The 13,711-nt window shown below is 36.6% G+C and overlaps 1 protein-coding gene and 1 pseudogene across 3 annotated transcripts in view; both read left to right on the forward strand.

The window, feature by feature from the left end:
- CFAP54 (cilia and flagella associated protein 54) overlaps positions 1 to 13,711 on the forward strand; it is a 291,595-nt gene that overhangs the window by 144,489 nt on the left and 133,395 nt on the right. For all 3 annotated transcript variants that reach the window (XM_045463273.1, XM_045463270.1, XM_045463272.1), the window contains 3 exons: positions 331 to 558; positions 11,080 to 11,303; positions 11,404 to 11,539. In XM_045463273.1, coding sequence (XP_045319229.1) covers positions 331 to 558; positions 11,080 to 11,303; positions 11,404 to 11,539 — 588 coding nt within the window. The remainder of the gene's footprint in view (positions 1 to 330; positions 559 to 11,079; positions 11,304 to 11,403; positions 11,540 to 13,711) is intronic.
- LOC123590291 lies at positions 3,179 to 4,084 on the forward strand (annotated as a pseudogene).

Genomic DNA, 13,711 nt, shown 5'->3' on the forward strand with positions numbered 1-13,711 from the left:
TGCTCACTGCCACATTCCCAGAGCCCAGAACAATGGGAATATTGGAGTCAGACTCCTGGTGTGCAAATCCTAGCTGACCACTTAGCAGATCATGACTTTGGTCAAGTTAGCTCCATGCCTCTGTTTCCTTATCTCTAAATTAAGTAGAATACTAGTATATACTTATTTCATAGGAGCTATTGATAGAATTAACTGAGATAATGATGTAAATGACACATAATAAATGGTGTTATTTTTATTATTGACATTATTTTTGCAGAAAGATGAAGTTGTTCAGAGATCTCTAACTTTTGAAACTTTGGGATCTTTTGAATGTTGTGTTTGTCTTAGGTTCTTGCTCATCGTGGAGGCTATTGGACTCTGCTTCAGAATAGCTGTAGGACCTTTTGGAACTTTACTCAGGAGCTACAGATACTTCTTAAACAAGCAGTGGATCTGTATAAAACATTTCCTGTTAGCCAGGATGGTTTCCTCTGTACCTGTGTTTTGCCATTCTATTTGGGAGCAGAATTACTTATTGACATGTTAATAGAACTGCAAAATACCAATTCTATTAAGGTAAGGGCATTTGGGTAATTATTTTTATTGTACTCAAATAATTTTTACCATGCAGCTTGGAATAAATGGAAGTTAATGTTTTCCTTGAGTTCTTACTTGGCTTTTCTATAATTCATTTGCTTCTCATTATTTGGTTCACAATGCACAGCATATACTGATGTTAATTACAAATATCTTAGCCTGAAATTTCAATTTTTTAAAGGAAAGAGAAAGTGACACTTACTGAGCTTCAACTTCCGCATAAGCTGTAATGCATTTAATCCTCATAGCAACTTTTTTTGTCAGAGAAAAAGCCTCCAAGTGAGATCAAATAGCTTGTCAGTTTCTCTTTACTTCACTGCTTTATCTTTCCTTGTTCTATTATGCCAGATCTCATAGAATTTGCAGCAATTTAAAATCTACACCCTGTGGTTTAAAGCATGAAAATGAAATGGAAAAAATGGAAACCTAATATAACCTAAACACATTGAAAATTAATAAACAAATAAGCACATTGAATCATGGAGTTTATAAAATTCCAGGTGTAAAATATATGAAAACAATAGCACAAGAGACTGAGAGTAAATAAAGTTAAACTGTCATTTTTGTTTACATTTTATATAAATATAAAGTGGTACAATATTAACTCTATGTAGAATGTGATAAGTTTAAGGATGCATTTAATAATCCTTAGAGTAACTACCAAAAAAGAGATAAAGAGATATAGCTAAAAATCAATTGCAGTGAAATGAAAGACTAAACAGTGGTCAATTAATTAAAGAAGGCAGCAAAAAAGAGACAGGAACAAAAATATGTGGGCCAAACAGAAAGCAAGTAGAAAATAATAAATCTAACCCAATTATATCAATAACTATATTAAATGTAAGTGGTTTAAACACCCTAGTCAAAAGGCAGAGATTGTTGGATAAAAACAAAGACATGTATAGTTGACCACAGGAGAAGTAATCTGAATGTAAAGAAATCGATTGAAAATAAGACAGTGGAAAGAGATATTACCGTGAATGCATTAAGTATAAAAAAACTGGTAAGACTTCATAATATTAGAGAGAATAACCTTTAAATCAAGGAGTCTTTTGACAGATAATGAGAGACATTTCCTAATGAGAAGAGGTTCAATTAATTAGGAAGACACACTAATCATAAATGTATATGTTCCTAATAACAGATATTAAAAGTATACTTGAAGAGCTTCCAGGTTGGTGAAAGCGTTGATGTATTAGGCACTTGTAGCCTGACTCCATGGGGACAGGGCATGGAAACTCCTTATCCAGGACTCTTCCAGTCTGGGTACCTCTTTCATTTCGCTGTTCCTGAGTTGTATCTTTTATAATAAAACTGTAATCCCAAGTATAGTGTTTTAAGTGAGTGCTAGCCAATTATTGAACCCGAGGGGGTTATGGAAACCCCTAAATTTATAGCTTGTTAGTCAGAAGTGCAGGCATCCTGAGACTTGTGGCTAACATCTGAAGTAAGGACAGTTTTGTGGAGGACTGATTCTGTAAATGTAGGGAGTCTGACCTTAGTTCTGGGTAGGTAGTTAGTGTAAGAATTGAAGTGCAACCCACATGTAGGTGGATTGGAAACAGAGCACAAGTGCACGTGGTGTGCTTACCAAGGTGGATCATATGCAGAGTAAAAAACTAAGTCATATTAAAGTTTAAAAGACTAAAATCTTAAAAGAGTATGTTCTCCGACCATTACCTTATGAATAGATTAATAAAAATTAGGAAGAAAACTCTCCAAGTATCTGGAAATTAAACCACACAGTTCTACATAATCCATGGGTCAAAGAAAAAAACAAAAGAGAAATTTAAAAATATTTCAAACTGATGGTAACGTATCAAATTTTGTGGGATGCAAATAAACTGGTGCTTAGAGGGAACTTAATAACTTTAGCCATTTAATAGAAAAGGAGAAAGATATAACATCAGTTATCTAAGTGTGCACCTATAGGAGCTTGAAAAATAAGAGCAAATTAAATCCAAAGTAAGTAAAAAAGACAAATGAAATAAGAAATGAAAAGATAAGAGCAGAAATAAATTAGATATAAAACAAAACAAAATTAATAAAGTTAATAAATTGATCCTTTGAAAAGAGTATTAAAATTGGCACAATCCTAGGATAAAATTGAAGAACAAAAGTGAAGAACAAAAGGAAAGAAAAGCATAAATTACTGACAAGAGTGATGAAAGAGGGATATAACTACAGATCCTATAGATATTAAAAGAAAAATGAGAGAATATTATTACCCACTTTTACTAATGGATTTGATAACTTAGATAAAATGAACATGTTTATTGGAAAGCAGAACTTAACAAATCTGATACAAGAAGCAATAGAAAAATTGAATTGCCCTAAATATATTAAACAAACAATTTATAATTAGGAACTTTGAGATAAAGAAAACTCCATGCACAGAATATTTTGCTGCAGAATTCTAGTAAACATATAAGGAGAAACTAATAAATCATATACCAAATTTTTTTTAGCAACAAAGCCAGCTTAACACTGACAGGTATTTCAAAAAGAAATGAATGAACCACATCACCCATGAACATAGACACAAAAATCCTTAATTAAATATTATCAGATCAATCCCAAAAATATATAAAATATGCAAATGAGGTATATAATATGTACAGTTATACAAATGATGATCAAGTAGGTTTATCCCAGAAATGTAAGGTTAACATTTAAAGATCAATCAAGGGCATTCACCATATTAACAGGATAAAGGAGACAAATTATATGGCTATTGAAATGGATACAGCAAAAGCATTTACAAAATTTGATATTGCTTTTTCCACCAGTCCCCTCCCCTTGAGTGCTGCTCCAGCTGCACTGCTCTTTTTCTGAGCTCTGGGTTCCTGCTAAGCCAGGGATGCTGTCCTCTTTCTCTGCTCACCATCATGATTATCTACCCAGACCTCATCAGCCATGATGACATATTCTTTGACATCTACAGGATTCAGGAGGTTGCGAATGGGCTGTGCCTGGAGGTGAAGGGGAAGATGGTCAGTAGGACAGAAGGTATCATTGATGGAAATGTACTCTGCTGAAGGCCCCCAAGGTGAAGGTCCTGAAAACACAGTAATTGTTGACATTGATATTGTCAGGAACCATTACTTAGCAGAAAAGAAGCTTCACAAACAAAGCCTACAAAAAATACATCGTAGATAATAGGAAATCAGTGTAAGGCAAACTTGAAGAACAGAGACTGGAAAGTGTAAAACCTTTTATAACAGAGGCTGCAGACAAATCAAACACATCTTTGCTAATTTCAAAAACTACTGGTTCCTTATTGGTGAAAACATGAATCCAGATAGCAAGGTTGCTCTGCTGGGCTACCGTGAGGATGATGTGACCCCATATATGATTTTCTTTAAGGATGGTTTAGAAATGAAAAAATGTTAACAAAATGGCAATTACTTTGGATCCATCATCCATCATCATAACTGGCTGCTGCTTTTCACCCATCCACACAACACCAGGACTTAAACAATTGGGTGATGTCATCTTGATCTCTTCATTTATTTTGATGTTGATTTATTTGGAGTGGGGTCATTTTTCTTAAAGAAAAAAACATATCATATTGGTTACCTAAAAACAAAATGCATTTAAACTTACCTGAGACAATATCTCTTACTTAATGGGTGTTTGAACGAAGTGTCTTCTCAGCCTAAATCCAGCAGAAGAAGAGAAATAATAAAGATCAGAGCAGATATAAACAATATAGAATCTAAAAACACTGTAGAGCAGATCAACGAAACCAAGAGTTGGTTTTTTGAAAAAATAAACAAAATTGATAAAGAAAAGGGAAATGACCCAAATAGATAAAATCATGAATGAAAATGGAATTATTACAACCAATCTCTCAGAGATACAAGCAATTATCAGGGAATACTATGAAAAATTATATTCCAACAAACTGGACAACCTGGAAGAAATGGACAAATTCCTAAACACCCACACGCTTCCAAAACTCAATCAGGAGGAAATATAAAGCTTGAACAGACCCATAACCAGTGAAGAAATTGAATCAGTCATCAAAAATCTCCCAACAAATAAGAGTCCAGGACCAGATGGCTTCCCAGGGGAGTTCTACCAGACGTTTAAAGCAGAGATGATACCTATCCTTCTCAAGCTATTCCAAAAAATAGAAAGGGAAGGAAAACTTCCAGACTCATTCTATGAAGCCAGTATTACTTTGATTCCTAAACCAGACAGAGACCCAGCAAAAAAAGAGAACTACAGGCCAATATCCCTGATGAATATGGATGCAAAAATTCTCAATAAGATACTAGCAAATCGAATTCAACAGCATATAAAAAGAATTATGCACCATGATCAAGTGGGATTCATCCCTGGGATGCAGGGCTGGTTCAACATTCGCAAATCAATCAATGTGATACATCACATTAATAAAAGGAAAGATAAGAACCATATGATCCTGTCAATCGATGCAGAAAAGGCCTTTGACAAAATTCAGCAACTTTCTTAATAAAAACCCTTGAGAAAGTCGGGATAGAAGGAACATACTTAAAGATCATAAAAGCCATTTATGAAAAGCCCACAGCCAACATCATCCTCAATGGGGAAAACCTGAGAGCTTTTTCCCTGAGATCAGGAACACGACAGGGATGCCCACTCTCACCGCTGTTGTTTAACATAGTGTTGGAAGTTCTAGCATCAGCAGTCAGACAACAAAAGGAAATCAAAGGCATCAAAATTGGCAAAGATGAAGTTAAGCTTTCACTTTTTGCAGATGACATGATATTATACATGGAAAATCCGATAGACTCCACCAGAAGTCTGCTAGAACTGATACATGAATTTAGCAAGGTTGCAGGATACAAAATCAATGTCCAGAAATCAGTTGCATTCTTATACACTAACAATGAAGCAACAGAAAGACAAATAAAGAAACTGATCCAATTGCACCAAGAATCATAAAATACCTAGGAGTAAACCTAAGCCAAAGATGTGAAAGATCTGTATGCTGAAAACTATAGAAAGCTTATGAAGGAAATTGAAGAAGATATAAAGAAATGGAAAAACATTCCGTGCTCATGGATTAGAAGAATAAATATTGTCAAAATGTCAATACTACCCAAAGCTATCTACACATTCAATGCAATCCCAATCAAAATTGCACCAGCATTCTTCTCGAAACTAGAACAAGCAATCCTAAAATTCATATGGAACCACAAAAGGCCCCAAATAGCCAAAGTAATTTTGAAGAAGAAGACCAAAGCAGGAGGCATCACAATCCCGGACTTTAGCCTCTACTACAAAGCTGTAATTATCAAGACAGCATGGTATTGGCACAAAAACAGACACATAGACCAATGGAATAGAATAGAAACCCCAGAACTAGACCCACAAACGTATGGCCAACTCATCTTTGACAAAGCAGGAAAGAACATCCAATGGAACAAAGACAGTCTCTTTAACAAATGGTGCTGGGAGAACTGGACAGCAACATGCAGAAGATTGAAACTAGACCACTTTCTCACACCATTCACAAAAATAAATGGATAAAGGACCTGAATGTGAGACAGGAAACCATTAAAACCTTAGAGGAGAAAGCAGGAAAAGACCTCTCTGACCTCAGCCGTAGCAATTTCTTACTTGACACATCCCCAAAGGCAAGGGAATTAAAAGCAAAAGTGAATTACTGGGACCTTATGAAGATAAAAAGCTTCTGCACAGCAAAGGAAACAACCAACAAGACTAAAAGGCAACCAACGGGATAGGAAAAGATATTTGCAAATGACATATTGGACAAAGGGCTAGTATCCAAAATCTATAAAGAGCTCACCAAACTCAACACCCGATAAACAAATAACCCAGTGAAGAAATGGGCAGAAAACATGAATAGACACTTCTCTAAAGAAGACATCCGGATGGCCAACAGGCACATGAAAAGATGCTCAACGTTGCTCCTCATCAGGGAAATACAAATCAAAACCACACTGAGATACCACCTCACGCCAGTCAGAGTGGCCAAAATGAATGAATCAGGAGACTATAGATGCTGGAGAGGATGTGGAGAAACGGGAACCCTCTTGCACTGTTGGTGGGAATGCAAATTGGTGCAGCCGCTCTGGAAAGCAGTGTGGAGGTTCCTCAAAAAATTAAAAATAGATCTACCCTATGACCCAGCAATAGCACTGCTAGGAATTTACCCAAGGGATACAGGAGTACTGATGCATAGGGACACTTGTACCCCAATGTTTATAGCAGCACTCTCAACAATAGCCAAATTATGGAAAAAGCCTAAATGTCCATCACCTGATGAATGGATAAAGAAATTGTGGTTTATATACACAATGGAGTACTACGTGACAATGAGAAAGAATGAAATATGGCCCTTTGTAGCAACATGGATGGAACTGGAGAGTGTTACGCTAAGTGAAATAAGCCATACAGAGAAAGACAGATACCATATGGTTTCACTCTTATGTGGATCCTGAGAAACTTAACAGAAACCCATGGGGAAGGAAAAAAAAAAGAGGTTAGAGTGGAAGAGAGCCAAAGAATAAGAGACTCTGAAAAACTGAGAACAAACTGAGGGTTGATGGGGGGTGGGAGGGAGGGGAGGGTGGGTAATGGGTATTGAAGAGGGCACCTTTTGGGATGAGCACTGGGTGTTGTATGGAAACCAATTTGACAATAAACTTCATATATTGAAAAAAAATAAACTAAGTGTCTTCTAGTGTTCTTAGAAAGATAGAGCCTGGCTGTAGACTACTACTAGAAAGCATAAGACTATGTTCAGATAATTTCTACGGGGAAAACTACTTTTGGGACTGATAAATGAAAACAAAAAACAAAAAACAAGAATTATAAGTCTTAATTCTAAGTTGAAATAAAGGAAAAGACCATATACATAGAGCACCAAATGTGAAGTGGATCATTATACATTTTATTACCTCAAAACAGAAGTAGTTAACTCTGGAAGAGATTATCAAAAGAATAATAAGAGACTAATACAGTTGGAAGCAAAACAAAAGCAATGTCACTGATGTTAGAGACTCTCAGGAAACTAAGAATACCTGATAAAAATTAGTATCTACTGTTAACATCATACTTAATGGTGAAATTATTGTGTGTTTCCCTCAAAGACTGGGAAAAAGTAAGGACGTCTGCTCATACCACTTTTGTTCAATATCATGCCAGATATCCTGACAAGTGCAATAGGGCAGATAAAGAAACAAAAGACATGCAGATTAGAAAGGAACACTATGAATTTTTATATAGAAAATTCCAACTCTTTAGGCCTCTAAAAAGCAACTACTAGAACTACTAAAATAACAGCCCATAAAGTCAGTATAACAAAAATAAATTGTATTTCTTTGAGTGGAAAGCAACTAGGAAATGAAATTTTAAAAATACCATTCAAAATATCAAATATCTAAGAATATATCTAATGAAATTTCTGTAAGATTTTTACACTGAAAATTATAAAACATTGCAAAAAAAAAAAAATAAAAGAAGACCTAAATATACACAGAGATGTATCATGTTCATGAACCAAAAGACTTAATACTGCTAGGATATCATTTACTTCCAATTTGGTCTATCGATTCAGTAAAATCCCAATGAAAATTCCAACAGACATTTTTTTGGGGGGTGCAAATTGACAGTTCATTTTAAAATTTATAAGCAAATGCAAAGAAAAGTGAATGGCCAAGAAAATCTTTAAAAAGAACAAATTTAGGGGTGCCTGGATGGCTCAGTCAGCTAAACATCCTACTCTTGGTTTCTGCTCGGGTCATGATCTCAAGGTTTGTGAGTTTGAGCCCCACATTGGGCTCTGTGCTGACAGTGTGGAGCCTGATTAGGATTCTCTCTCTCTCTCTCTCTCTCTCTCTCTCTCTCTCCCTCCCTCCTCTCTCTCTCTCTCTCTCTCTCTTTCTCCCTCTCTCTGCCCTTCCACATGCATGCGTGTGTGCTCTCTCTCTCTCTCTCTCTCTCTCAAAATAAGTGAATAAAAATTTAAAGAAAATAAATAACAAGAACAAATTTGAGAACTCATTACCTGACTTCAAGGCTTATCAATGCTGTAGTAATTAGGAGAGCATGATATTGGCATAAAGAGAGAAACAGATCAATGGAATAAATAGAGAATCTTAAAAATAGACTCATACATATGGTCAATATTTTACAAAGGTGTCAAAGCAATTTAAAGGACTCAAAAAAGTGACAAATCTCAGCACCCAGATATGTTCTTTAAAAACTGTCTCCCACTAAAAGAAACAGGACTCCTTGGTGAATAAAAAAGGCTGATTACCTTTCATATATGAACCATACCAAATAGTTGATAGTTGATGAAGAGAAATTTTTCTTTATAGAATTTTCAGGTAAGAAATGAAGAAAGAATGTTGAAATTCATATAAGGATTTTGCAATTCTTTATGAATTCATGGGAGGATGATGTATACCTGTGAAGTACACTTGTTGGAAAACAATAAATCAGAGCAAGCATAAATCTAACCAAGCAATTAAATCTAACCAAATCCAGGGGGCAGAGAAACATTTAGAATGAAACTGTGGGGATGCATCAGTAAAATCCAGACTATGGGAACTCTACAGGGCAAATAACCTGGCTTCTTCATCAAAAAATTGAAGTATAAAAAGAGGAAATGGAGCCTACAGGTTAAAAAAAAAAAAAAGCCTTAAAAGACATAAATAATTGCAATGTTTGGACCTTATCCATTTGAAATGGATCCCATTTCAAACTAAGGCAATCAAAAAATTTATAAGATCTGAAGAAAATGTGAGCAGTAATTATTCAGTAACATTTTGGAGGATTTTTGTGTTAATATCCTTTGTTAGGTGGGATTATATTATTATAGTTAGTAAGTGTTAGAAATTTTTTTTAAGAAAAAGTTTTTAAAAATTACACATGGCCCATACTTAATCTTCAGAACTAAATGACTTGTCTTTACCATGCCAGAAACTTCACTTTCCATATGCTATTTTGACCCCAAATGCCATTCCTGTTTATTTCTCAATGTTGTTAGGTAATGTTACCAAAATTAGGAAGTAAATAGATAATACTTTTTTCCCTCTTGATGATTGGAGGTACAATATCAGCTTTGTTGTTGATAAAGACTATATTGGAATATTTAGAAACCACAGAGGTCTTCCTTATCCCTCATCCCAGGAGTAAACTTACCATGTAGATCTAGGCCTGACTAACCGATAGCAGATACCCCTCTTCTTTGGGGATGGCCCAGGGAAAGTTATTTCAGCCTGGCCCAGGAAATTTACCCATGTCTAAAGGAAGAATGTGTCATCCTATAGGCAGGCATGTTCTGATAGAGCAGCCACCTGGGAAAAGTTGAGTGGGACAGGCTTGAGTTCTTCCACACTTACCAAGAGGATTGAGTAAAGGCCAAGAGTGCCTCCACTTGGAACCCTGAGGTAAAGGAAATGGAGATAGCTCTTTATGCAGCTCTTTGCTGCTGGAAGTCTTACTGTAGAATCAGTGGATTAGAGGGATGGAGCTCATAACATCAATAAAATGGAAACTACATCCTATTGAGTATGTCCCATGTGCAAGGACCATGCTAAGAAGGCAAATTCACATAGGTCACATGTGACACAACTATTATTTACACCTACACAGCCTGACTTGAGGTGTACATATTGCAGTGCACAGCCAGATGACTCCCTAGGTTTCTTCCAACTTCAAGGACCATGAATCTTGTTAGAGATGTTTCCTCTACTTTTGTTGATACCTTACTTTCCCTATGCATGGATTATGCTTAATGGTAACACCAGCTTAAGAGGGGCTGGTCTTGTGTTACCCAACTATTTGTTGGGCTGCAACCTGGCTTATAGGTGGATTTAAGGGGTTTTGTTTGTCTCAAGAATTTCTAGGGGTATACACAAATGCATCAGGGACTCATGGGAAATTAATATATTAGTTACATGGTATCTCTTTAACTTAGGCAAAAACTGTGTTTTCTACATTTCCTTCTCCATAGGTTTGACCTTTGCACTGGGAAATTGGACATATTATGCTGCAAACTGATGAATGCAACCAATGTATTATGGAAACTTAATTATTTGTATATACTCAAACCTGTTCTTCCTCAAAACTTAATCTTATTGGTTTAATATCCTTACTTACATAGATAGTGACTGTGTACCAGGAAGTATAGACCTCAGTCTGTGCTATCTAATGTGGTAATGACTAGACTGTATGTGGCTATTTAAATTTAAACTTAATTAAGATTAAGTAAAATTAAAAATCCAGCTGCAATAGTCATTTTTCAATAGCTCCAGTATCCACACATGCTTAGTGGCTACCGCATCAAACAACACAGACAGCACATTTCCATCATCATAGAAAGTTCTGTTGAATAGCTTGGATTTGCATAATAAAAACATTTCAATTTTTCTGTCTTCAGTTCTTTTCTATGTTATATTTTTATCACATTTGGTTTCCGGAAAAAGCGTGTAGTAAAATCTGAAAATACACAATTATTTTTCCATGTGCTACTTGCAGGTTATTGAAGAAAAAGGAGAGTTCAGTGTTCCAAGCTGCTATGGAAATATTAAAAATGATAATGGTGGTTCTAGCCTTAATTTTGAGGATCCGTTGGATGATGTAAATGTGGTTGATTTGAAATGGATCCATGACTTTGTGTTAAAGTCTCTGGAGGTTTTATATCAAGTGGAAAAATGGGAGACACTAGTATCACTTGCCATCCAGTTCAATACAATTTCACAGTAAGTATCACTGTAAGGGCAAATGAAAGTGACAAGCGTTAGTTTTAAAAATGTATTTTAATGAATGTCTCCTTTTCAATGTATTTCTACCCCTGTCTAGTGAGAGATACACAGAGCAAGTGACACCGCTCCTCGTATATGCACAGCGCCAGCTTCTTCTAAGAATATCCAAGTTCAATGGCCCAGATGTTACCCAACAACCTTGTGCAAGATATGAAGCTGAATATGAAGAGAAGGTGAGTTTGGCTCTGTTATTCATGCAGTTGTGACTTCTAATGAGTGTACATATTAAATACAAAGATTTAGGGATCAGATAAGTATTATTTTCACTGAGGCATTTATCATTCATAGCAACAAACATTATCGAAAGCCTGCTATGTGTCAGCATTTTCCAGATACAGGGTAAACAAAAATTAAGTCCTTGTCCATAGGAAACTTATATTCAGATCAGAGCTGATATATTTGATAGACACAGAGGGGACAATGTCTAGAGCCACAATACTTTCAGAGGCCCACTCCATTTTTTAATTTTTTAAATATGAAGACAAAGAGTAACTTTTAGGTCAAAGAAAATGTCTTAATTTTTACTATTAATACACTTGTATTTATGCCAACAGAGTCATAAAATATAATTTTTGATATTTTTGGTGAAGGTGTGGACTCATGAGGGCAAAACTGTCTAAGGTCCGTGAAAGTCATGGTGCAGCTTTGAGTTAGGTAGAGGAAAGGGAAGTAGATTGTTTCATTTATTAATTTAATAGATGTGTATCAACTATCTAATACCAGAGCCATTGCATACAGTTTTACAGACTGTGTCCTGCCCAAGGGCCCCTGGTATATGTGAGGGCTGAAATCCAGTCCCTGCCTCACAAACCAGTCTGTGTGCTTGTGGTGTTGCAATCACACAATGGGGACTCCATTTTCTTCTTCTCACAGAGATTCCTTATGGCCCTTGCATATTCTTGATCCCTGCATGTTTCATGCAATGAGAATACAGTCTAAGTTCTTGCTTTATGGAGTTTAATTTTGGGGGGTAGAGGTAAGGCCAGATAATAAACATGTAAACAGATATGTAAAAAGATTTATGATCATTATCAATTTTCTGAAGAGAATAAAATCGGTCAATGAGATAGGTGGGGTGGGAGGTGGAAACTTTGGCAAGGGTGATCTGGAAGGCCTCTTGGAGATGGTAACATCTGATGAGAAATAGCCAGTCATACAAAAGAAAGAGAGTTCCAGCCCAAGGTTAGGACAAGGGCAAAGGCCCTGAGGTAGGACAGAAAGAAGGACTGGATGACTGCAATGGAGCAGATGCGGGAGAGGGTAAAAGGAGGAGGGCTTTGCTTCTTCCTCTTCTCCCCAGTGTCTCATACTCTCCTTTGGGGAGCTAATTCAGTCTGTGGCTCTAAGTACCATCTTTATGATAATGGCTCTTGAAATTACAGCTCCAGTCTAGAGCTTTCTCCTGAATACGGTGTTGACACGTAATTGCCTGTATCTGTCAGGGTTCAGTCAGAGAAGCAGAACTAGTAAGATCTATTATCTATCTGTCTATCTATTTTTCTATCTGTCATCTATCAAGATTTATTATGCAGAATTGGTTTATGTGATTGTGGGGGCTGGCCAGACAAGTCCACAATTGTAAGGTGGGCAGTCAGGATCATGAGGAGGAAGGAACCCTACAGGTATAGCCAGAAGCTTTTACCCTTAGGCAGTTGTGAGGGATGATGCAGTGAGGAGAAAGCAGTTGTAGACCTGCATGCTGTTTGGAGATTGGAGTCGGGAGACCTCCAGCACATCAAGGACTCACCTGCTTAGGTCAGGCCCACTGAAGATAATCTCTTTAGCTTAAAGCAAATTTATTAGGGACCTTAATTAGTACCGGCAAAATCCCTTCATAGTGGCAGCTATATTAGTGTATGAATAGCTGGGATGATGTGTGTGTATGCTACAAAATGGATACTTCCCTCCCTTTGTTCTCATAGTTCAGCTTAACCAAGTTGACCCATCAAAAAACCATCATATTACCTAATCAATGTCATCTTTTGGGGCACCTGGGTGGCGCAGTCGGTTAAGCGTCCGACTTCAGCCAGGTCACGATCTCGCGGTCCGTGAGTTCGAGCCCCGCGTCAGGCTCTGAGCTGATGGCTCAGAGCCTGGAGCCTGTTTCTGATTCTGTGTCTCCCTCTCTCTCTGCCCCTCCCCTGTTCATGCTCTGTCTCTCTCTGTCCCAAAAATAAATAAACGTTGAAAAAAAACAAAAAAGAATGACCTTTTAAAACCCTAAATCAGATCATGTCATTCCTCCTTTTTACACCCTATAGCAGCTTCCCATCTGATTCAGAGATAAAGTGAACATCTTTATCATAGCCTTAATGTTCCACATATCCCCCTGTGATTTCAGTGAC

This window comes from Leopardus geoffroyi, chromosome B4 (genome assembly GCF_018350155.1).
Source record: "Leopardus geoffroyi isolate Oge1 chromosome B4, O.geoffroyi_Oge1_pat1.0, whole genome shotgun sequence".
Classification (NCBI taxonomy): Eukaryota; Metazoa; Chordata; class Mammalia; order Carnivora; family Felidae; genus Leopardus; species Leopardus geoffroyi.